The sequence below is a fragment of the Ciconia boyciana genome, chromosome 3, assembly GCF_034638445.1.
Source record: "Ciconia boyciana chromosome 3, ASM3463844v1, whole genome shotgun sequence".
Lineage (NCBI taxonomy): Eukaryota > Metazoa > Chordata > Aves > Ciconiiformes > Ciconiidae > Ciconia > Ciconia boyciana.
In genome coordinates this window covers 16,123,535-16,149,304 of record NC_132936.1, presented here as the reverse complement: position 1 = coordinate 16,149,304, position 25,770 = coordinate 16,123,535, and the positions used below count along the sequence as shown (strand labels likewise).

Here is a 25,770-nt window from a genome sequence, read left to right as displayed (position 1 = left end):
AGTGACATGCAGTGAAATAAACCGGCTTTCCTCAAAATGTTTTATTTCAATGTGCTATTGTTTAAATTAAAATGACCATAAAGAAGTTACGATTGAGCAAACATTGAATCTTAATTTTTCCTTTCTTGCTATAGCAAGAAAACCTGTTTAGAATCAGTGAAACTAAATATATCGTACAGAATGCACAAATCATAACTATTTGTGCATTGATATCACATCAGTCTCTGTATTCTTGCATCCAAATCTGGAACTGTTTGTTTATAAACGTTTCAAAATCTTTAGATGCATGTGTGATGTTCAAGGGCCCACCAGTATAATTAGTCCTCCAAGAAAGTTAGCATAATAGCATGGGTTGTAGTACCAGCTCATGAAATGCGTGATGTAACCATAAAAAGCATTTAACACTGATGCCAAAAGTGGGTATGAGATCATGCTGAGTAACTTTTCTTTGAGGAAATAATTATTAGACCTGACTCCAGTAATAATATGTCTAAAATCTTAGATGGAGGAAGCCTATCATCTTTACCACATTCTGCTTTGGTGGGGCCAGCCTCATCTCCAATGGTGGGCTCAGGAGAGCCGGTCTCAGTTCCTGACAACTTGCTGAAAATCTGTAAAGCAAAGCCAGTTATTTTTAAAGGTAAAAACCCCAACCCGCCAACAAGACCTTATATCTTTTTTGTAAGAGATGTAAAGTTATGTCCTACTGCTAAACACTGCTAAAGCTGTCAATTTTAGAAGGTTTACTATTAAAACTGTTTAATGCATACATGGGAAATTATGCAATTAATGTGATGTGTACAAACTTTGTTTATTTTGTAGGTCATGGAAACTTCCCATATCTTTGTGGGAACATTAATGATGTGATAGTGAGTCCTTTGCTGTACACCTGTTACAGAAATTCACAGTCTTTATCCAGAGCATACGAACAATACGGCGCCTCCACAATGCAGCCCATTTCAGAGGAAATGCAGCTCTTACTGACCGTCTACTACCTTGTTCAACTAGGTAAGATGACTTTAGATCCAGATAGACTGCAATGAATATATTACACGCCGGCAAATGAGAACGGGAATATTAGGGCAGGACAATATTAAATATCAGTGTTAGGACACGTGATATTAAACAATTTCATTTGTGGTAATGAAACAAAACTAACTAATTAGTTCTTGAAGACCAGGCAGATTGAAATATAATCATACAAAGTTCATCTTCTCCTATAATCTAGGACCTCAGCAACTAAAAATAAAAAAAGGAAAAGAGCTGTAATTCACTGCTCTTGCATACAGTCTGTGGTTTAGAAGTAGTATTATGCTGAGATAGGCAGCACTGAACCTCTTAAATATTTCTAATGACTGACACTCAGGTTCCAATTAGGGCAGCTTTACTTGAGTATCACAAAGGCACTTCAAAATGAAACAATTTGGTTCACATCTGCTAAAGGCAATAGAGTCAGGCACGCATAAATCTGAAACATGACGATCTCAAAAAGTATGTATTTTGAACAAAAAAGGTTTTTGACTCAACAGTTTTGTTTCATTGTTTCATAATGCTTTCCTCTTAATTTTTTTAGCCTCGGACCAGGTCCCTTTGATTGAGGATTTGGAACAAATATTCATGCGTTCGTGGCGGGAATCACACCTGTCTGAGATCCGTCAGTACCAACAGGCTATCCCACAAACGTTTCCTCAGGTGCCCAGCCAGATCGCACCAGTGACTTCAGCCCAGCTCCCCTGGCTGGCCGGCCTGGCAGCTAGCTCCTGTAATGATAGCGTCCATATCATTGAGTGCAGCTGCTCTCTGGCTGAAGGGCTTTCAGAAATGTTTAAGCTGCTCATTGAAGGAAAATTAATAAAGACAAACTACGTGGTGATCATATGTGCCAGTAGAAATCGAGCCATTGATTCCTGCATTGTGATAACAGGTGAGATCCCAAGGGTGTATCTCCAGGCAAAACAGAGTGATTCAATGCTATGAGGAGTTTGGCTGGAGTTTCAATAACGTGCCTCAGAAAGCAGAGATTTGACCGACAAGTAATGGGTGTTGGTGAACCCAAGTTGACGCTGCACAGTTGAGTCTCATCCCAGCAAATCACATTCTGCCTGCGTTACCTGTTTTCTCACCAAGGTGTCCCAGCCAACACTACTACAAACAAATCGTGGCGAGTTACAGCGCACGTAGTGCATAAAGCTCTCCTGCTCTGTGTGACTGTGATATTACTGCGAGCAGAGGGCCAAACATTTTCTTAGCTTCTAAAAGATGGTCTTTCAATGTCGTTCCCTTCAACAACCTGTTGAGGGCTATGCTGATAATTAAATAAATTCTTTGCATAACCATTCAAAGATTCATTATAAGGGTAAGATAATTGACAATTCCTGTGACTATTTATATGCTCTTTTTATATACTGCATCAACAAATATTTCCTAAAAAGGGAAAGAACACAAAGAATTATAAAACATGAATCTATCTTACAGGCGTCTGGTGCATACATGCATAGGAGAGAGAAAAGACTAATCTCTGCCACTTTTGTGTGTGTGGTATTCATTTAGCGGGGTAGTATTTTTGCTATGACTTAGAACATTTTTAGTTCAGTTTGAAGTGCTTTCAAAATTACTTTTTTGTCTTTTAGGAAAGTATCAGGCAAGAGTTCTGTCTGAGAGCATGCTCACTCCTTCAGACTACCAAAAAGAAGTTAACTATCAGCTGGTCACAGGGAAAGTGGAAACTCTGGGGTCCTTCTTTAGCACACTCTGCCCAGGTACCTAACAGGTTATAAAGAGACATGTTTCCAGGTCCCCGAAACTTTTAAGTCAGAGAAAATAGATGTGCTCATTACCTTTCCAGAAGCAGGACATTATTAGAAATATATGAAAAATGCAGGACAAAGTTGTGAAAGTACATTTGAATTTAAATTCCTCCCAAAAGTGTCCTTTTCTAAAATCCCTCAGTTTCATAAAAATATGCCAGCAAATAGCTGAGCATATTACTCTTAGCTATGCAAATCCATCCATATACTATGCAAGTCCATATCCATATGAATGTATAAATTCTTTTGCCCTAAGCACAGAATTCCTTTAGACCATGATAGAACAGAGTTATTTTATCAAAGGAAGGATTTGTCCTTTCAACTCACCATACTGTGAACTCAATCATGATGTGTGGGAAAGAGGGGAAAATTGCAGAGACCCAGGGTTACTGGATCATTTTTTAACTGAGTATACTGAGGATTAATACAGGCAGGATTGTCTGGGGATAGATCCAGCCCCATGGAAAGTTAAACCATATCACACACCTGGAGCAAATGCAGCATATTTGTCAGTATTAATGGGATGTCACGGTCCCCCTCGCCATTCATGTCACGTCGGTAAATCTGTACTTAGATCACAAGAACCCTTCTGGATGTGTCATGATATTTTGAGTGGTCACTTAAGAGAAACTAGTTTTCCTTGAACCATCATGTAGTTATGTTAGTGTTTCTGCTCTTAGTATCTTCAAAGTATGGTTCTCAAAATCGCTATTGCTATTGTTTGAGCAGAACAAGTAAATGAGCATCCTAAAAATAGTTGCCATCTATATCCACTGGATTGTGCTTCACAGGGCAGTCCCTGCCTTTCTGAGCTCAGTGCAGCCATATTCAAACATCTTTTCAAACTGCTGAGAAAATACTAAATACTCAGGAGAGGCATACTGTATTCTCTGCATGGCTTTCATCTGTAAGCAGGGCCCCTGCTGAATAGAATAGGATGTATTTGCAGATATGCATAGTTCAAGAAAACATACCTTGCTTGCTTCAGCATTGCGTGTAGCTACAAAACTCATATTTCTCTTTCAGCTTTATAGGGAATTATTTTTTCTTTCTGTCTCTCAAAAATGTTAAAGATTTAAAAATATTTATCAGATTTTCCAAAGCTTCTTGTAATCCTTATTGGTGAACAGTATAGCTCCATGGTCCGAACATAAACTAAGCCAGTTTCATGTCTTTGTTGTTGCTGATTTGCATCAGGGCCTTGAGGCTAGTTTTCTACCATCCTCCATAAATGTCCTAGCCAGTGGTCTGCAGAGTTGGTCTGTCATTCCCTGGCCTGATTTGCATTTTATTAGTGATATGCTGTAAAAATAGATGCAATAGAAAATAACAAGAGGGTTCCTGAATAAAACAGTCAATAAGCCAAGGGCAGGATAACTAGGTAACATATATAAAGCTCTTTAAGAGCTACAAAATAAAATCAGTATGAAATGCAGCTCTTATTAACATGGATGTTTATTCCACTATCCCTTCAATTTGATAGAGGGTGACATTGACCTTTTGCTGGAGAAATTTTATCAGGAAAACCAAGGGCACATCTCTTCATCACTTTCTGCTTCAGTGAATAAACCAACAGCACTGAATGGAACTGGAGCAGCTGCGTGTACAAGTAAGGAGGATTTTCTAAAGAGGTAACTGAGCAGGGTACTTAAGACCAGGTGTCAGGGTATGCAGTTAGATGCATCTGGGCAGAGCCCTAGGCTCTTGAAGGCGAAGGTCCTGAGGCAAACAGCAACTCATGTCTTGGGACATTCAGATTTACACTGATGGACGCTCTGCTTCATTCCACTGGGTATTGTAGTCGCTGAAGCTCTAAGTCTTACTTCTATGGTAGCAGAATGCTATTGCACAAGTTCAGTTTCAGCTCTCAGACATTTAAGAGACTGATGGGACCAAAACGCCCAAATGCAGAAAGATTTCTTTGCATATTCCATATGGATTTTCATAAACTGGAACTCCTGTTCATAAGCAAAGTACCTTAAGGTGTAGATCAATCATTCTTTGCCAGACCCTAACATTTTGCATTAGATTAGACTTTGGGCATATATCTAAACAGAATTTTGCTTTTTTCCAGGTTATGAGATTGAACGACATCAGCTTCGTCCATTCCAGCTAGCAGTGGCTCAGAAACTGCTGTCTCATATTTGCTCAATTGCTGACTCCAGCACTCAAAATCTTGATTTGGGTTCCTTTGAGAAAATTGATTTCTTGATTTGTGTTCCACCCTCCGAAGTGACTTATCAGCAGACTTTGTTTCATCTCTGGCACTCAGGTGTTCATTAGTTAGCTTTATTTTAGATTTACAGGAAATTGTTAAATGCATTTGTATCTGGAAATACTGACATCTGTTCCATTTCTTTAGGTATTTTATTAGAACTTGGATTAGAAAAGGAACATCTTACAAAGCAGAGGGTGGAACAGTATGTTATGAAACTAGATGCAGAAGCCCAGATTAAATTCAAAGTCTTTTTGCAAAACTCTATTCAGAATCCACATACACTGTTTGTCCTAATCCATGATCATGCACACTGGGATCTAATGAGGTAAGAAAACTGTAACTTGTTTTTAGAGAAATTGTTATTGTTTGCATTAGCTCTCAAGATCAGCTTTCTGATTTATCCCTTCCTTCAACTTTGTTTGCATCTTTCTGCTAACTCTCTCTTCCCATGCGTTGAATAAACATGTTTTCTTTTAAGGTCTTTCATGACTTATTCTTATCCTGCTTATTATATTATGCCTCAGTGGAACATTTCAGCTTTCCTTGCTCACCATTCTTATCTTCTTTTAGCCACAGCTATTGTTTTTTTGGCTGGTTGTCATTTGTTCAAAGGAAAGCTTCCTGTGAAAGTACACAGAGCTCATTATCCTCTGTCAGTGTCCTGTGGGCTGTAAAACATTGAAAAACCCTCCACAGTGAGTAGACAACTAGTGAGCCAACATTGATGCTTATTTTTTTAACTGATTGGAAATTTTCCAGTACAATGTTTTTGCTATCCAGAATCACTGATTTGTAAGAATTGAAAGCTTCTGTGGATACACAGTAATGTCAGGTAGACTTCTCAGGGAAGCAGGGAGGTTTCTATCTGATGTTTACAGAGTTCCCCATCAGCTCACGTGCATAACTCATTGCTTCCCTCACACAGCCCTATTTCCTTGGCTTCTCAACAATCTGCCTGCTGAGAAGTTGGGCTGCTTTTGCTTTCTGGCTCCTGAGGCACTGGGGAGCTTGGAGAACATATTGAATTCCAGAAACACCACCATATTCCAACTTTGGGAGCGTGGTAGTGTTTCTGAAACCAAAACCTATGGAATCTTGCTTGTGAATGAAATGAGAAGGTCTTGTCTTTCACACTGGTTAAGAGTGATGATTTTCACCAAAACTTTATTTTTGCATGTGAGGGTTTCCTGTTCAACTCCTCTATATCTTGGGAACTTACATGACCTGTTACAGCTGTCACAGCCTTTAAGGCATTCATTCATATCACATCCTTGAGTGGTAGGGAAGTACCTGTATTGCTGCTTAACTCTGATATTTTTTCCTCTTATCTCATAAAGATATGTAAATGACAAATATTTAAGTGACTGTTCTGCACAGCAGGATTCATGCCACCTAACTGAAGTCAGTTAAATGAGGTGCCTAAAACAGGAGTGTAATTGCCTGGGATTGCCCACATAGTCACAACAGAGACACGGGCATCTCTGAGGGCTGACTTTGATCATGGGTGGACACAACCAATTTCTGGCATTACTTATCTCTCTCTGCTGGTAAGAGAAGGAGCTTGCAGTGACTAGGCTTGTAACTTAGTCACTGGAGGTAAATGCCCAAAATTAAATAGCATGAATTTGGACTGACGTTTTACACCAGAGCAAGGAATTGACTGTACGTGTTCCACGATACTGGCATTTGCCCTAACAATAACTATTTTTCCCTTTCATAATAGCTCTACCACAGGTAGTTTCCCTCTGGTTTTCTATCATACTAACTTACTGTCTGTCATTTTCTGTCTTGATTTTTGTAGGTAAGAATTTTCTTAAGGGCAGCACTAACAATCTGGCTAAAGTTACTACAGGACTATGTGTCTATTGGTAACTGCCAAAGCATCGGCTTCCTTTCTTCCTTTATCTCTCATATTCTGGTAGCCGTAAGGGACTGGTAATTTGCTAGCTAGGGAGCTTATCAGAAATTTTCAGCTGCAGTGAAATAATTTGCATTTCTTTTTCCATCCTTCTATGCAACAAAAGCAGGGCAAAGAATAGAGTCCTACGTTCCTTGTACATGCTTAACTTCGATTTCGCATCCAGGTTAAAGCTATTACACTGACACAAATGTTCCCTTGTGCTGATCACTTTGGAGAGTTTTGGGTTTCTTTTTTGCAGTGCTATGCATAGCCTTTATCCTCAAACAGAACTGTCTACAGGACTTGTTGATAGACTGTTGAACTGCAGGGAGGTGAAAGAGGCGCCAAATATTGTGACCCTCCATGTGACTTCCTTCCCCTATGCGCTGCAGACACAGCATACTCATATCAGCCCTTACAATGAGATCCACTGGCCTTCTTCATACAGCAATGTAAGATGGATGCTTTGAGGTGCTTTTGTGAGCTTTTCATAAGTTATTTTACATTTACATACTTGTCGAAACTGGAGGCCCCATGATTTTTGTAAACAAGAATGAAGTTTGCATGGCATCTTTTTCTTGTTCAGTCTGTGGCAAGTTCTTTTTTCCTTTGCTTATCCTGTCATTTCTTGCCTTTTTTTCTTTATTCCTTTTATATCTTCTATAAACTGCAGTAGCTCTGCTAAAAATCTTTGAGCTACATAAATGGAAACCATCTGAAAATCCGTCTCTAGTGCATTACTCCATAAATATGTGTACGTACATGGATTTTCTTCATATGTGTGCTTATTTATTCCATGCATAGCTGTTCTGTCTGTGTATATGCATGTGTGGGGGGAGAGAGAGAGAAAGAAATAAGGAAAAAATTGGCTTAGACTTCTGTTCTCTCAAAAAAATCAATCCTGTTTCTTTCTCTCCTTGTTTTAATAAGCCTGAGCAGATGTATGCTTATTAGAGAATGTGACTGCAAATATATCAGATAACAATGGTTAATCAATTGTAAATTAATAATTGATAGACTTTACCTTTATATTTTTATTGCTTCATTTGCTTTAGGGTGTAGATTTATACCATGAAAACAAGAAATACTTTGGACTGTCAGAATTCATTGAGTCCACCCTCTCTGGACATAGTATTCCACTGCTTCGGTACGACAGCTCTTTTGAAGCAATGGTCATGGCTTTGGGAAAGAGGTACGGTACCCTCCTTTGTTCAACACAGGGAATTTATGAGATGTGTTCTAGTGACTTGAGTTACTAGCTAGAAGCCTGGTTCTTTTTTTTTTTTTCCTCGCTGTCCCACAAATCACCTGAGTATGCAAGGGCATTTCACTCTTTCTAATTTTCTCCTTCCATCTTTTTTGTATGTATTTGGCCTGTAATCTAATCAGTCTAGGCTGCCTCTGACTACGAACATGCACACTGTTTAGCCCAATTTAGAGTGTGTTCTTCTTGTGACCAGTAGCTACTTCTATATTATAATAACCTAACATTGCATCATCATATAATTTCAAATGTGTTATTATTTTTGTCCAATGTTATCACTTGCTGCCCCTGGCTGATTCTGATGTATAGAATTTGTGTATACTGCACTTGGACCACAAAGAGAAGTAGACGTATCACTGTACACTTAAATCAGCGATACAAACTTCAGAGCATCATCAGAGCTTGAAAATACATAATCAGTTTTCCTTGGTCCCTGTGGAGCAAATCTAGAATCACTGCAAAAGAGTAGTGACACATGAGTAGTAAGACATGATGTGCATACATGCAGCTGTGAATAAACTCTTTGGGATCTGTAAGAAGAACGAGACAGGACAAGTAAAATCTTGTAAATTTGTTTTGCTAACTGGGAGGCTGAGCACATCCACACTTAACTGCTGGGGCTTGCTACAGGGTGCTTTGGAGCTCTGATCACACATATCAGGCACTTCTCTGAGCAAGCCATAGTTCCTCTTTTTACTGTGCACTTGGATTTCATTTCTGTGAAAACCAGAGCACAGGAAGCTATTGCATATGCACATCTCTCCCTCCCATAGATTGGGGATTGAGATAGGGCATACCTGGGCTTGGGAACCTGGAGTGCTCATTGGATGCTGCCTATGTATTCAGTCCTCTTGGAAACAAGAGTAAGTTGGTTCAAGGCTTCAGTAAGAAAACAAGAGAAACACCTCCCCCCCCACCCCCCCCCTTAAGAATAACACATAATGAAGAATACTATTCTTATTGATAAGAGAATATAATTTTGATTGATGATCTGACTGCCTTAGCAAATATTCTGTGATAAATTTTGTAACAGCAGTAAAGTCTTGGTAACTTAAAGTGATGTAACCTTACTGGACTACTTGCTTAGTAAGTATTTACTAAGAAATGGAGAGACAATGTCTGTTCTGATTGTGAAATGATGCCTTGCAAAGACTAGCCAACTGCAATTTGGTGAGATTCTGTTGTATAGTAAATATGAAGGACTCTTTACAGGAGAAAATCCTGAGTTTACTATATTTTGTAAAAATTAGCTTTTTCACTTTAGCCTTTAATACTTCACTATTTAATTCACCATTTATTTCAGGTTCCCCAGATTACACAGTGCCGTGATAAGGACTTTTGTTCTCATACAACACTACTCTGCAGCTATGATGGCAGTGTGTGGTCTTTCTCAGATGAAGAATTACACCTCAGTTGAAACTCTGGAAATCACACAAAACCTAATAAACTCTTCAAGACAATGTCCTAGTGGTCATGGCCTCATGGTAGTATTGAGAATTCCATGTACTCCGCTGGCTGCAGTGGCATATGAACGTTTGTATAATGTAAGGGAAAGACTAGCCCTTGAAGATAACTTTGAAATAATCTTGGGAAATCCTAATTCTGGAATCACAATAGGGAAACATTTTGTGGAGCAACTAAAGGTAACTTGCAGAATGACATACACTGGGAAGTTTCATTAGATGGGTAGGTGGGGAGACTTTACGGGTGAGAGTTATGGTCATGAGCTGAAGTGCGGTTCTTACTAGTAAAAATAAAAACTACCATAAGGAGAATAACTTTTATCTTTTAGACATACTGTCTGTGACTCCTCTACTGTCCTACCTCTGGTTAATACTCAGTGGAGTATTAACCAATATGGCTAGAACTTGACTTCCAGCAGCAAGTCTCCCAAACAGCTGACCTGCTTTTATCTACAGGGACCATGAGTAATAAGGAAAAAAGCCAAATAAAATTGTCACAGTTTTAGCAGAGTTTTCTCACCAAATCATCATAGTGCAAAAAGATTTTAATCAGTGACCAGTTGAGAGTTATATTATTCTTGTCATCAGCAGGTGGCATGAAGGCACCAAATCAGTGATGCTAGTTATGGGTCCTAGAACACCCCAGCATTCACAGCTCAGAACGTCATGCTTTCTGGACCATATGTTGGTATATGGATTAATTTATATCCTTTAGGTCCAGAGTCTTGGGTCATCTGTTTAACAAAAGCCTCTGATACTGCTTTGCTTTTCATAATATTACCATCATCTGATCACCAAAGCAAAAATCTATTTACATTCTAGGATGGTGTATTATATATATGGTATACTCTGTACTGTGTCTGATTCAATACATGTCAGATGAAGTCATTTGAGATCCAGGGCCTAATGCTGATCTCATTCTGCTATAAATTAGGCATAATTTATTCTGAAAAATCAGTATTAGTTCTGAATCACATTCTGGTTATCTTCTCTGACATACATAATAGTGGTACATGTATGAATGTCAGAGGCCAAGTTGTTGTACTGTTGGTACTACTATGTATTACTTACCTGTAGATCAGTCTTACAGCAAAAAGGGCTGGCGGGGGTGAGTAAAGCAGTATAGCCTGGTGCTAAACGGTCAAACAATAGATCTAGTTATCAAACTTCTTATGAAGTTATCAAACTTCTTATGAAAACTTACAGCTTTGGGGGAGAGCAGAAGACTTCAGAGGGTAGCAAGTGAGGACAGTGGGGTGTGTGTGTGTTGAACACTTCCAGCTTTCCCCTATTCCTCTAAGGTGAAAAAGTCTCATTCCTAGCTCATTTTTTTCCTTGGACTCAGACATCCATACGTTATCTGCCACAAGAAGCACCCCTCTGTACTCCTCTCTCCCCCAAAGCTCCTGCTCCGCTTTGCTGTCTGTTGTACCATATCCACCCTACCCGTATATGTCGTGGCCTCAGTGCTATGCAGCTGGGAATCTGGGGGGCTTTTCAGACTGGAACATGCTGTCCCAGTCTCCTCAGACTTATAGCAGGCAGATTGCTACCTGTAATGCTCTAGGAACTGTGCAATCTACCTATATTGAAATTCACTCTGCTCTGTGGCTTCCCTTGGTGGAACATCCATCCACTATACAAATTGATTCATATAATGGATGATAAAAGTATATACTTCTCTATTTTTATTTGTGCCTTATAGATATGTCCAAAAGTGTTTCTTACCTTATACAGGTCTGGCAGAAAATTGAAGATGTAGATTGGAGGCCACAGACCTATTTGGAATTGGAAGGTTTGCCTTGTATATTGATATTTAGTGGTATGGATCCACAAGGGGAGTCTTTGCCACGGTAAGAAGATCCAGTATTTTCTCAGTGACAGTTTTTTATCCATTGCTTACCAAATGGCTGAAGGTTAACTGTGTAATTACTTGTGGGAGAAGAAAACAGATTTCAGTGTCAAGATGTTTCTTTTCCATTTTCTGGCAGTTTTTATATCATAAATACAAACCCCATATTATTAATAATAACCTCCTGTTTATAGCAAGATATAAATAGCTCAGAAAATATTATGAGAGTTGTCCCAGTTTAGGGGGGAGAATAAGGGTATGTAAAAAAAAAGTATAGCTACATTAGATACCTTTGGGTAGCTGAGACATCTGCATGATGCTGGCATATGTGCTAAGGATGTGTGGAGAGATCCATGCCTTCTGGAGTGGCAGCTGGAAGCCAGACAGGATGCTCTGGGGCCATTAAGATGGCACGAAATGCTTTTGTACATTCAGCTGAATCCTATTCTGTGTATTAGGCTTAGAACCCAAATGATTATTCTTTTTCTTATGCTGATGCTAATGTTCAGTGCACTAGATTAAGCTGCATAACTGGATTAAGAAAAAGAAAAGTCTATGCACCACAGTGGTAAACTTATTAAGCACAAAAGATATATACTGTGTTCTATCTCATCCATAGTTTAAGCAGATCATGAAATTCCCCTTTGGCTGTGTTTGTAAAAGAAATATGGGAGTAGATTACAGTGACTTTTCATACTACCCCCACTTGTTTCTCTCCAGATCACTGAGATACTGTGACCTACGTTTAATAAATTCATCTTCTTTGGTAAGGACAACCTTGGAGCAAGAACTTGGTTTGGCAGCATACTTTGTGAGCTCAGAAGTTCACACAGAGAAAGCAGTTGTGAATGATGTGTTAGAAAGTGACCCAGAGAAACTAAGCAGCACTGATAATGAAGATGAAGAAATAGCGACGGAAGGTATTATTAGTAGTAATAAAAGAAGCTGTAAAATGATTGACTTGTATTAGAAAAAAGCAGGATTGTATGGATACCTACGTGGTGAGGGTTTCTGAAGTTAGGCTTACTGAGTCAGCTCTGCTCCTCGGTTTTGCTTCATCTCGTTGAACCTGTGCTTTCCCACCGTCACTGCCCAAGGCTGCCTGCTGCTGCAGCATTTTAACCTCTTGCAGTCCTGCTGCTGCATCTGTTCTCTCTCTCTGTTTTTAGCTCCCTTCTCTCCCCTCCCTCCCTCCTTTGCCCCATATGTTCTGGCAGCCGTGAAGTGGAGCTCGAGTGGCTACATCCCATGCCGCTCGCTGCTCAGAGTGCTGTGCTGTGTTGCCCTCCCTGCCGCAGAGACTTGTGAGCTTTGCCATCTGGGAAGCAGTGACCTGATCCTGTACCTCACAGCAGGGGCAACTCCACCTAAACTGTCCCTGACTGATGCTACCAAACCCATACTTACATACTGACAATGATGAAGATTCCTCCCAAGGAAACTGTATATAGTACAGCTGAGTAGTCTCTAGTTTGTAAGGTATTAAATAGTATGGCTGGAAAATATACCTGAACATAGTAACTTCTGAGTACTCCTTGAAAATGTCCATGAATTCAAATTGACAGTGTAGAGGTGGTGAGTTTATAATTTCTTGAGAGCAATTAAGAACATACAAATGTGTAAACAAACAAAAATAATTTACCCAGGGACTGTTGGGGGTTTTTTTGAGTGATAGTTGATGGGCGTTATCAGTTATCATTAAGTTCTTTACATTTTGCTTTACTGTCTGTTGTGCCTTGCAACTGTGGAAAACAAGGGATTTTTATCCCTGTAGGTTATTTAAATCTCAAACTGCTTGACTTAATTTCCTTTTCTATACTATGAGGAGGAAGAGAGCTGGTTACTGTTCACCTATTAAGTTCTTACTCATTGATAATAAGGATAGCAGAACAAGCAGAACAAAAATATTTACTTTAATCAAATATTTACTTTTTACTGAGGAACGAAATATCTGAGGTCATACTCAGACTGTCTACAATAGAGGCCTACTTTAGATGTGATAAGTACTTCTGTCCCTTCAGTTGAAGTACACCGAGATTGTATGTGATCTGAGTCAAATGGGCACCTAAGTCGTTAGGCATCTACGTTGTAAGGCTGCTTTTCTAGTCCATGAAGTATGGTATGCTCCTCCAGAGTCCAATTCAGAACACCTGAGATAGACTTACAGTCTAAGTTTTCTGCTGGCAGTGCTTACGTCTCTGTTTATCATGCCAAAACTGTACAGAAACAAGCATTTTAACTTAGAAGCCTAAGCTAGGAACCTCAGGTGAACATCTCTGATGGCCATCTAAATATGTACTTCCATCACCAAAAGCTGAGATATAATCTGGCTATAAAGCTGTAATGTATGGCGTAGGTAGTAATTTCATACCATACTGACAAAATAGAGCTTGTAGCCTGTTGGTTTCCCTGACACTGGATTAGTGAGGAAAGTAAGACATGGGTAGAAAGAGAACGCATGGTTGAGACATGCCTAGAAATTACCAGCTCCTGGCTGCAGCATTGATTTTGTGAAGCTATTGCAGCTCAGCATAGTTAGATTAGACCATAGGCTGATCCAATATTGCGTGGTAGGAACAGATACTCTCCACACTGAAAACAGTGTCAGAATGAGAACAAAACCCACACAAACTCTTGTGTGCTTTGGCAATGCTTTGACAATGTAGCTGTGCCTTCATACAGGCTTACTTAAATTGTATTTTGTTTTTGTTTTCCCCTACTACCATTCATGAAACAGGTTCTACTTCAGAAAAGAGAAGTCCTATGAAAAGAGAAAGATCTCGTTCCCATGACTCTGCTTCTTCATCTCTCTCTTCAAAAGCTTCCAGTAAGACCTTAAGATCATCTCTCTTAAGTTACATTTAGGACATAAAAGAGACCTTTTATTCAGCTTATTAGGGAAATAATCACTAAGGTTTTGGTAAGGCCTATTTTAATGGGATCACTAAAGATAACTTTAAAAAAAATAAGAATCAGACTTCTGAAATATAAGAAATAAGATCTTTTCTTGCTTGAAAAATAATCATAGGGTGGGCTGCCTAAGCCAGGCACTTCTTTAATATGTGCACTGAGGTATGAATCCTCAGTTAGTACTGTGGTGGCTGAGTGTGTTCACTGAAGCTATGACAATTTATGAAAAAGAAAACATGCTTCACATTTTTTAAATATCTTTTCAAAATCTGTACGAGAAAAAGCATGCTCAGTCTCATTGGTATTTTTACCTTTTTGTTTTTGCTCTGGAATGTTCACTCATTAATTTTGCACTGTTTGAAAGCTCTTTTGGAGGTGGATAATTTTTTAAATCTTTGGTTCCTTTTGAATCTGTGAACATGTAGAAAGCATGAGGCAATGTTGAGAACTACTACAGCTCTTTTGTCTGACATTTATTTGCATGCTTTTTATGCATATACTATTAAGAGGACAGTTGAATAAAAGTAGGGAATATAAATTGTACCATAACTTCTTAGTAGTTGCAATGTCATGCAGCTTTTTAAAACATGTTGTTTTTTGTCAGTGACAGTAAATTATTTTTGATCTAATTGTAGTTTTCAACATGGTGACATGTATTTGGCCCATGATTTCTTTTCTACAGGCACAGTTGTGGTTACAAAAGGAAAAAAAGCTTGAAAACATTTGGATAAGCTTCATTAACACTTTAATTTTCAAAGTGTTCTTTTCTTCTTTAAAGTTGGGCTGCTCATCAGTTCCACAGTGTCCATGTGGCCTGCCTGTGGCTTTCTGGTCTCAGTTTACCTGTGGTTAAAGAAATCTTTTTTCATTTCTTTTTTTTCTGTGCTCTTGGACACTGGTATTTTAAGGGATGTCACAGTGGTTTTACTTGAAACCATTCATACTGCTGGCAATATTTTTGTATTTATTGCTAATGTTCTTTACCAGCTACTTTAAATTAATATGCAGCTAGAGTATATCTTACTATTTCTTGAGACCAAGAGAAACTATGGACTTTTATTAGTTCAAAATGTGGGTTTTTTTGAGAACCAAGATGTTGTTTTCACCATGAGAGGAAAGCTGTTCTTATCCGTGTTCAGCTTCAGACAGATATTCCTATTACCATGTGGAGTCTGATTCCTCAACCAGTTCTCAGTCTACTCTGAAGACTGTGAAGTATCTGCATCTCCTCTTTGGAATTCACTCAGCATTAAAGATGCTCAGAACCACTTAAAATGAGGCCTTAAACTTTCAAAAAATCTTAGTAGTTAGAATACATAACATAAAAATATACCACTTTCAGAAATCAGCAATTAGCTGTGGGTTATATCTACAAGACATATTCAAGGCCAACGTTTGTGAGTTCAGTATGCGCTCTGAGATGACCAAAAACTGTATGAATGCCTTAATGCATTACGTAGCACCAGAGACTCGAGAGCCAGGTTTTACTAGATCAGACTAACTGCTGCAGTGACACAGACACGAGCGTTAGCTCAGATCTGACTCAGAGCTGAGGGCTGTTTCTGGATGTCAGTCTGTGTAGACATTACTGTAGGCTGATGGGGTAATAGCCTGTGAATACTTTTTTTCTTACACTCTTTTAAACAATGGTTTCAGTAATTTTGTATTTGTCTTGAGTGATGAAACTATCTGATGAACACCTTAAGCAAGAAATGGATGAGGGAAGTAGAGGACAGGACAATCACTGACATCTTTCCTCTGCACTTCAGTACTTTAAAAGCCACTTTCTGCGTTGAGGTGAATACTCCAAACTAGTCCCATTATGACTTCCTGTACAAGAAAGGTGAAAGCAAGAGCAGGAGTGGGATTGCAATGTTTGATGGATACTCTATCTAAATGATTATTTGTTTTGTTTTGTTTAACTAACTATGGTGTTGACTAGCAGAGATAGTTGCACTGTGTTGAAATACAAATTTTCTTTCAGTTACAGCATTCTGCAGTGAGTCATGTCCTCCTTTAATAGCAGCAGGGGATACAGCAAAATCCCCCCACCAAGTCCTAAGCAACGGCGCTGAAGAAACTACAAATAACTATGAAAAGCAGAAGCAGAAAGTAGACAAGGGGGCACAAACAACAATCAGCAAACACTTGCCACCAGTAACTGAACAGCTGGATACGAAACAAAACATAAAAAGTGCCCAAATTTCCATCACTTCATCATCTTCCTCACCTTTCTCCTCCTCTTCTTCCTCCTCTGCACCTACTCATAACTCCTTCATCCTACAGACCTCTCAATGCTCCATGACCAAAGCATCAAAACAGCCTCCCGTAGTTTTCCTGCCCAAACTGGTTTATGACATTATTACTTCTACGGATAGCAGTGGACTTCCCAAATCATCTTCCCTCTTGCCTTATCATTCTGTTATGTGGGCAAGTTCTTTTCGTCCTCTTATGAGTAAGATGATGACTTGCACAGAGCAGTCTTTATACTACCGCCAATGGACGGTTCCCAAGCCAATCCATATGGACTACAACAATAGAAATGAGGGCAGAATGGATGCCTTTCACCCAAGGAGGCTGCTGCTGAGTGGGCCACCACAGGTGTGTAATAAGAACAAAGTATTATCATTGATTTGTTTAATTTTATCATAATCTCAGAAAAAATAGATTAGTTATTATTATTCATACTTGAAGGGGTTTTTTTGGTGGAAAGTTGCTTATATTTTATTTCCTAATCCCTTCTAATAAAATAATCTTCCTTTCTTTACTGTTAGCCTGAGTTCAACGACAGTGAAGCTGCAGCAATGTTCATTTTCTGTCAGTCTCTCTCCATTAAAATGTTTTAAAAGATAGTTTGCTCAAGAGATAGATTTCATGTATAATTTCAGTTTGTTAAAGTTGAATATGCATTTACATTTTAAATAAAGATCAAAGATCTTCACAAAACCACTTTCTTATGATCAATCTGAAGACAATTGGGAGTTTGTAATTAAGTTACTTTCTCCGTTTCCTCCACACAGCAGACAGAAATAGAAGCTGTTGTAAATAATACATGCAAGAAGGCCAGTTCAACATTAGCAGAGCCATATTTAGAAGATGAGTAACTGACCCAAGAGTTTTTAAATTACTTTGAAAAGGTATATGTAAATGGATATAGTCCTAAGAAATTCCTTCTCTTCTAAATTCTCTAAGAATGTCTAGCACTTAGCTCTGAGCAAGGTATCTCCTAGTTCAATGCACATGTTACATGCTAAAGGTAATATTGTGCCTCTCATGTTCTGCTGAAGTTCGAAGCAACAAGATAGGAAGAGACACCATGCCTACTGAGAGCATACATATGTCCTGTGAACCTCAGAAGTCAAAAAGGATAAATCCAAACCAAGACAAAGACCCATGTTTCCAGTTATTAACATCAACCCAAAGAATTAATCTAAAGATAGTTACTGATTTAACTTGCTACATGACCCTCTTCTCTATGCCCATCCATTGCAAAAGGAAACTACACATTGCTATTTGTTAAATGATTGTATTCCATTGTACACCCAAATTTATGGTGCAGTAGAGTAGAAAGAGCATAAATAGGCTTTTCGTATTGGGACTTCCTGCAAATGTTACTGTAATTCATAAAGGATTCCAGAGAGTACTCTGATGAGCAGTCTTTCACTGTCCATTCCTTTGATCTAAATTGTCCATGTTTGCCAAAGATTGAGGTATTATGTGATCAAGAAAATGAACTTCATACTGAGCTGCAGCATAAATATGAATACATTCAGGAAGAGAGATGTTCTTCATTTCCATCTCAAAGAAAAACACAGGCTGTGACAATTTTTGTTAGCATTTTATATGCATACACGTCAAACCCCACAAAGATACTATTCCCAAAGCCACCCTAAATATCTAGATTAGCTGATAAGTAAATATTTCTTTGGTATTCATTTGGTTATGTGTCACAAATGTAAATCTGTGATTCTCAGAAGAGTCATTCAGAGACTTCTGAGAGCATACTACACAACTGTGAGAAGGTTTTGATGCTTCACACACTTGGTACTTGCCATTTAACTAATTATAATTAAACAGGCAGCTTATTTATTCATTGGCTCTGTTCCACAGTATGGTATTCACCACTTTTCACTATCAAACCTTTTTTTTTCCAAATATTGAATAGGACTCCTGTTGACCCTCTGTACAGCAGTGAATTTCAGCCTCAATATCACTTCTTTTACTTGAAACTCCTTCTCTTCTCCAGCTGTCTCCACAATGCAGGTTACTTCCTAGTCTTGCATTGGGTCATACAGTTGGATCAGTTCCTCAAGGACACTCTTCACATATTTATTCATTTTCTATTCCTCATTCTATTCCTTCTCTATTCTGAAGAATATACCTGTTTCACACAGAACAAATTCACACGCATCAAATTAGGAGTATCGTGTCTTCTTCCTAAGTATCAAAATTTAGGTGTATATATTTATTTCAGTATGTGGAAAAGGCAGCAGCTTTGCTTCCTTTACCATTTTAACCTCCCAAAGTACTAAAAACTCCTGTAAACCAAACAAAGAGCTGTAAAAGTATGTTAATTGTTTATTGGTTTAAGGTATAACAATACAGTGTTTCTTCTAGGGAATAGTTACAAAATATACAGAAATTAGAATTACCCTTCTCTTTTTGGGAAGAAATAATTTTGCATCCTGAAATAGGTTTTACTCACATGTGTGTTTGATAATATTAACATTTTACATGGACTTAATGCTTACTGCATGAAGAGATATAAGCAGAAATAAAAGCAATTATCAGACAGCACCTATCTGAGTCTTAATAACATCTCAGCCAAAGTCTAAGACTGCCAGAGTACTATCTTTTCAAAAATTAAGAAGTAGTTGTTTTCTTTATCAGGCAGCAATTACTTTACTAAAATTCAAATCATGAAGCAATTTGTTGGCTAAAATGAAAAATATGAACTCAACACAGGAAGAAAACTAGGCACATTAGTGAACCAAAATTATAATTCTCACCGTCAGCATAATTAGTAATAAAGTACACCCACCCTTCTCTCACAGAGACATTTTACCCTCTGTACTGGTCAAAACGTTTTGCTAGAAGACTTGATGCATTTTTACAAGGACAATTATGTACATTAGAAGGCAATACATGCATTATTTTTACAAAAGGCTTTAGGAAATGCAGCAAAAACTGGATAGGTATAGAATAGATCTATATATTTATCTGTAAGTTAGCTCACATCATCGAAGTTAAGCCATTGGTTAGTGAGTGTGAATAAATATGCACCACCATGAACAACATGTATCATATCTATAGCTAGAAGTCTAGAACCTAGTGCACCCAAGAAAATGCCTATAAGGAAGCCTAAATTCACTAAAATATTTTTCTTAGAAACATTCATCTTAAAGTTCTCCAAACTGCAAATCAAGGTTTTGTACCTTTGTTTTTTAACTGGATATTACAATTTAGAACTAGCGTTTTCCCTAAGCATGGAAGCTGCACGGCTCAGTCCTGTGGCACCACATCCAGAGAATGAAGCAAGCACGTCTTAAGACACTTTCTAAGGAAGAAAACTGCTGCCCATATTATTTGGTTTTCCTCTACTCCTATTAAAATCTTATTACAATGAGCTTATATACCATTCAGCTTATGTAAGAAAAATATTGGGAAATATTTAATGTATCTACTGGTAGCTGTGTTTTAGAAGAATGTAGCAAGTGGAAACAAGGAGAAGAGCCAGCACCATTTGACCAGCTGTGTCTGGACCATCAGCATGTTTTCTATGAATCACCATTAGTTCGCAGACCACAGTTTGAAAACCACTGCCGTGGTACGTGAAGAACTATCTCACCTGGAAATTGAAATAGAAAAGCCTTATGGAATTATTTCCCCTTTTGCCATATTTCTCCAAATGTGAAGACTAAAATCAGATGATACTTTATAGCAACATGTAAGAATAATAAAGTGCTTCTAGTGGTCCTGGTGTCCAGTGTCTGGAACAAGTTAAAAAAAGGGAACTCATTACTGTTAGACTTGCTGCAACAGCACTTTTGGATGTCACTTCCATTAATAAGTGTGGAGGCACACACATAATTTCTCTGACTGGAATATATCTCTCCCAGATTCTTAGACAATTTGTTTTCAGCTTATCCTTGATATCTATGGCAAGTACAGTTCAGTGGTCAAAATCCTTGGAGAGCTTTCCACTCCTCTTAGGTAGTGTGTGTCTTTGACACAAAAACTAGACCTTCATACCTCTTGAATTTTCTGCAGGAAGAATTTGAATTCATATTCCTTCCTCTTGCTCAGCTACCGCTACACTCTTCATGAATGAAGAGCTGCAGGGTAAACATATTCTTAGGTTTATTATGGGCCAAATCATCCCTTGCACTAAGGATGAAAATAGAAACCAAAATACTAAATCTTTGCAAGCCCCACATTCCTTAGTTATTATAAGTTTTCACAAGATTTGAGATTTTTACTTCTTAGTCTTCTGGGATTTTCTTCTTCCAGGTCTGATTCATCAGACTTCTGTCTTCCAAATTCAGGTAGACAGAAACAAATTAGAGTAATACTTCCATTATTTGGGAATATCTGGCCCCCGAGGACCTTATCTGTTAAGGCACTGGGCACTGCCACATATTTGAGGAACCACTTTCTGGGAATTAGATCTGTCTGTAGTAGCAGCACCCTTCATGTACATTTTGTTTTAGGAATCATAAAAATGCAGCCCAGTTCCAGGTTCCTTAATTCTTTTAGTCTGCTTGCAGCTTTTCATTGCAGAGTGAAGACAGGATATGGAGAAAAACACCTTGCTCAGAGAACTTCCTTACCAGTCAGCATCATTGTTAATATATTATATCATATCACGCTTAAGCCCAGAGTCACTCGTTAGCATCAACACAGCATTGTACCAGGCTTCTCTAAAGACACGTAAAGCTACAGCCCAATCATGTATACAGTTTAAAATTTCTGTGCAAATCTTCTATTTTGTTGCAGCTGGGAGATGGAGGATAGGCACATATGGGGCTTTATGCTTCAAAGTTGTTCATATTCTGCATGCAGGATCTCTTTGCAGCTACCTACGATGCCCAAACTATAGAAAAGAGGGGTGGTGACAGATGGGGCAAGGACCCTTTGGAGAGGTGTGGAAGCTCTGTTTATTGATAGCTATTCCGTATTTTTAAACAAGCAAAGACGCTATGTGCAGTTCCATTTTGCCTAGAGATGGTACACAGAGAAAACAATACAATTAATTTTAAAGGCACATTTACCTATCTGGGCATGCTACAAATTCAATTGTTCAAGGTTCTTCCCTTCTGGAGTAAACATTGATTGTAAATGAGAAGGTTTTTTTTCTCATTTTCTTTTTGAAAATCATCTTCTCAGAATGACCTGGAAAAGGTATTCTCTATTTCACCAATTCATTTCTTCAGCAGAAAAAGCAGGCAAATGTGCAAGTGAATGGAGTCCAAATATGAATGTTGCCATGTGCTCAGCCTGATCTCTCTCCTGGCAGAGAAACATTCTGAAAACGTGGAGAGATTCCTGCAAGTTCCCACCAGCATTTTACATGCAGCGTTGCTAATATCTAACAGTTCATAAAGCTCACAGTAATGTATTGGACAATTTTTATGTGACAGATAATGAGATTGGGTAAGATACGATGCATGGAATATCATAAGTACATATGTTTTAGTTTAATGGTTAGGGACTAGTATTTGTTGTCCTGTGGCTTCCAACATTTTTGACTCATGACCCTACAGCTTTGTGTATACTTGAGGCAAGTGACAACTGATACCTTTCCTCTAAGTACCACATAGTAGTAGCCTAGTCACTCCCAGATACATTGTTGAAAACCATTGGTTAAGACCGGTCCCCCAGGGAAAGAAAAATACATGCTTTTGATAGAATAAGTTTTAAACCGTTACCAAAAAGAAAAAATAAGGTTTTCAGCCTGTTCTGTTGTCAGTTCTAAGTATATACTTCAAACAGATTAGGAATTAGTTTTTCACACAGATACCTGATATCAAGGGGACAGGTTGTGTACTTTTGACAAATGATCTCTCATTTGTTTGAAATCAGAGAACTGTTAATCTGTCACACCACCCTGTGTTTAATGAAATTATGATCAGAGGCGCTTTATAAAATATGTTCACAAGGGCATGTTAAGGCAATCTCAGACTTGAGAGAAAACATTGAAAGTATTTTCTTCTAGAACAAAGTATCACCAGGTTTGCCTCAGATGTGGGAAGATAAGATGCTTTTGTTTAGCTCACTAATAAATAGCCATTGTAGCCAAGTTAGAACCTTGTTTCAGGATCAATAGAAAGATTTTCATCAGTCTCAATGGATTTTAGATAAAAACCCAGACTGGGAGTTATAAACATCTGGTCTGTGGGCTGATTATGGCCCATGCTATCTTTCCCTCTATTCAAAGTCACTTTTTTTCTGTGTTACTCCTGGATAACACAGAGTTGTGTGCTAACACATGGTCTACCATGTGTACCTGAAAGGCTTATTTCACCCTCAGCAGGGAAAATGGTAGCCTTTTCCACCCTTGGCTAGCAACTGCTTCTAATGCATTCTGATTTATTAAAAACAACAGATACTGAACTTTGAGCCAAACAAATGTTTTCCTACTCTTGCTTCAGCTTCAAAGCCTCTCTCTCAAATGTTGAGAGAAAATGAAAGTTTTACTTGAAATACATGGAAAGTAGTAAATCCAATACTACTTTTAGTAATTCAACGCCCTACAATTCTGACATGTCCTAGCAGTAATGGCAGTGAAGCTGGGTTTTCAATTCAGTACTAATATAGACTTAGTTCAAAATCTGATACCACTTTGTGAAGTCAGACAGTTGCAGGAGGAGAGTGTGTCATAACTGATCTACATGTTAACCTCCCCTGCACAGGTGTGACATTAGTCTTAAGTTGTCAATTGGACATCAGTGCCATTCTGAGGCTGAACTATACCCACACACACAAGAAATCACGGAGTGTTCATTCTCCTGTGAGAGTGACGTGAGCTTGCTGGCCTCTTTTTTCTCATTGAAAGCCATTGTGTGTTGCTTCCTGTTCAAGTGTAACGGTTTGTAAAGCTGTCTGCTTAGATATGGCATTATTTACTTGATGTTATCATCAGCAAACTTTATGTGGAAGACACAGAACAATCCATTGAGTAAATTGTTGGCTGTGGCTTATACCTTTCAGCTGAAAAAAATAAAAGGGCGGCAATACTATTTGGCGTAATAAAGAGAAAATGTATATAGTGTGTTGGTGGGGTAAAAAAGGAGACAGTTATAATCTTAAGATAATTTAAAACAGACTTTTTAAGGTAATTTTAAAACAGTAGAAGGGAAAGAATATATTTTCATCACAAGAGGTGGAATGACACATTGTTACATATACCTTGTCCTCCAGGAGTGGAAGTGGCCTGCCCAAGTTCTCCTATAGATGCATGCCGCTTTGTTCTTCAGGGTAGTCACTGTACTTCAGCAGCAGTCAGTGTACTGCTACATTATGCAAATATGAAAGGGTTGAGGTAAGTCTTTAGTTATCTTGTAGCTTGAGGAGGTTTTTTGGAACATTTTATGAGCTTGTATGGATTTTTAAAAGTTCATTGCCTATGTGGAAACTATAACATCAGGAGAGAAAATTCTCATCTGTGGGCCTGTAATTAGACCTGTGATATAAAATGCATTTTCCAAACTAGGTTCCTGTATAGAAAGAACAAAACTGTTGAGCCTTTAAGCATTTCATTTATGCCAAGGAATATACAAATACAGGGATATGCTGAATATTAATATTTGGTTTCACTGCCGCTGCAATTTCCAGATATGTGGAAAAGTAACATGTTGAAAAGTGAAAGTTTACTTTTGTATTTTCTAATTTATTTATTTACAGATAGGGAAAACAGGTGCCTATCTGCAGTTCCTCAGTATTTTGTCCCGAATGCTGATTAGACTGACAGAAGTGGATGTTTACGATGAGGAAGAAATCAACATTAGTAAGTATTTGATATAAAAATATTTGCTTCTGGAGACTGTAGAAAATTGTTACATTAAATTGAAAAGTAGTTGTCTGTATATTCTATGCTGTTCACCTTTGCAATTACATTTTGGAAATATTTTAAGAAAATTTTCGTGTGATCTTCAACTGATACTCAAGAATATTTTATTATTTTACTCATCATTTAGAGGTTAGTCTTCCTCTCAGTAAGAGAACCACATACCTCTGTTTTTCTTGAGAAGTAATTAACAGCATTTATCTGTATTAAATGATATCCAGCCATTGTTTTTGAGTTTAGAATTGGAATGAACTTTTGTGGTAAAGTATATAAAAAGAATCAGTGAAATTCTGGCAGATTTATACCATGAGGAGCAATGTCATATTTTCTAAGTACATAAGTCTATATGAGGGAGGAAAACAGTTCCTGCTCTCCAATAGATAATTTTAGTCCAAACTTCCTTTATTTACAGTGTATTACTCCCCTGTGTTTCCAGATGTATTTCTGTAATTAAGGGCTGGATTACATAGAAAAATATGGGTGATATTTTATGGGATATGTCTAAATATTCTGCACTAAAAGCATGCCCACAGTCAGCCGTGGAGAGTCTCAGGTGGGTGCTACCTGCCTGCTAGCTGCCTCCGTCGGACCCTGGCTGGAAGCTGTTCAGTCATTTTACTGTGGGACTGTGCCTCAGGTCTTGTCTCTGCGGGCTTTTTGGGCAGTACCCAGGAGTCTTCCTCCACACTGAGCTGTGCTTGAGAAAGAAGCAGTTGTCCCCCAAAATTTATGGCAAAACCTGTGGACAAGGTGAGCAGTCTGCTAGGGGAGAGGTTTGTGCAAGCAATCCTTTGTATTTTAGGCAGGATTTTAGAGGTAACTCACAGTCAGGACATGAAGATAATTTCACCATCTGACTAATTCCACCTGAGTTTCATATTTACTTTGGGTCCCAAAAGACAGGGTCTCACCTGTTGTAAATAATCACTTAGTCTATACTCATAGACATGGAGTTATGGCTCTTTACAGCATCTTACAGCTGACCCCCAAACTGAACTCCTCGCTACTGTCCGTTTTACTCTTGTCAGATCTTTCATCCTCTTGACAAAGGTAGAAAGTATTTTGTAAGGACTTACCTACTTCTGGGGTTTTATGTCAGTTAACCCGTTTCAGAAAAAGGCATGATTTCACTGCCCATTATACCAATACCATTTACTATTTTTCTCTTACCCTAGGGTGAATTATCTTTGATGGTCTTATCACTAGAAGGGGCATTTGACTTTAACTCTGCACTGTACTTAATACTGCAAGTTCTGAAGCTTTAAAAGGGCTTCTTTTCCTCCATGAGAA

At 38.3% G+C, this 25,770-nt stretch overlaps 1 protein-coding gene across 13 annotated transcripts in view; it reads left to right on the top strand.

Annotated features, from left to right (window-relative positions):
- The window catches only part of GREB1 (growth regulating estrogen receptor binding 1), a 103,045-nt gene that overhangs the window by 59,677 nt on the left and 17,598 nt on the right, over positions 1–25,770 (top strand). For 9 of the 13 annotated variants that reach the window (XM_072858579.1, XM_072858585.1, XM_072858587.1 and 6 more), the window contains 15 exons: positions 503–640; positions 823–1,008; positions 1,574–1,924; positions 2,631–2,759; positions 4,291–4,416; positions 4,882–5,079; positions 5,170–5,350; positions 7,185–7,377; positions 7,981–8,117; positions 9,493–9,832; positions 11,390–11,505; positions 12,225–12,424; positions 14,242–14,331; positions 16,399–17,015; positions 24,318–24,420. In XM_072858579.1, the coding sequence (XP_072714680.1) occupies positions 503–640; positions 823–1,008; positions 1,574–1,924; positions 2,631–2,759; positions 4,291–4,416; positions 4,882–5,079; positions 5,170–5,350; positions 7,185–7,377; positions 7,981–8,117; positions 9,493–9,832; positions 11,390–11,505; positions 12,225–12,424; positions 14,242–14,331; positions 16,399–17,015; positions 24,318–24,420 (3,105 nt within the window). Of the gene's footprint in view, positions 1–502; positions 641–822; positions 1,009–1,573; positions 1,925–2,630; positions 2,760–4,290; positions 4,417–4,881; positions 5,080–5,169; positions 5,351–7,184; positions 7,378–7,980; positions 8,118–9,492; positions 9,833–11,389; positions 11,506–12,224; positions 12,425–14,241; positions 14,332–16,398; positions 17,016–17,188; positions 17,276–23,834; positions 24,193–24,317; positions 24,421–25,770 lie in introns of those variants that run through there. The other 4 variants (XM_072858580.1, XM_072858591.1, XM_072858590.1 and 1 more) reach the window with 4 other exon arrangements.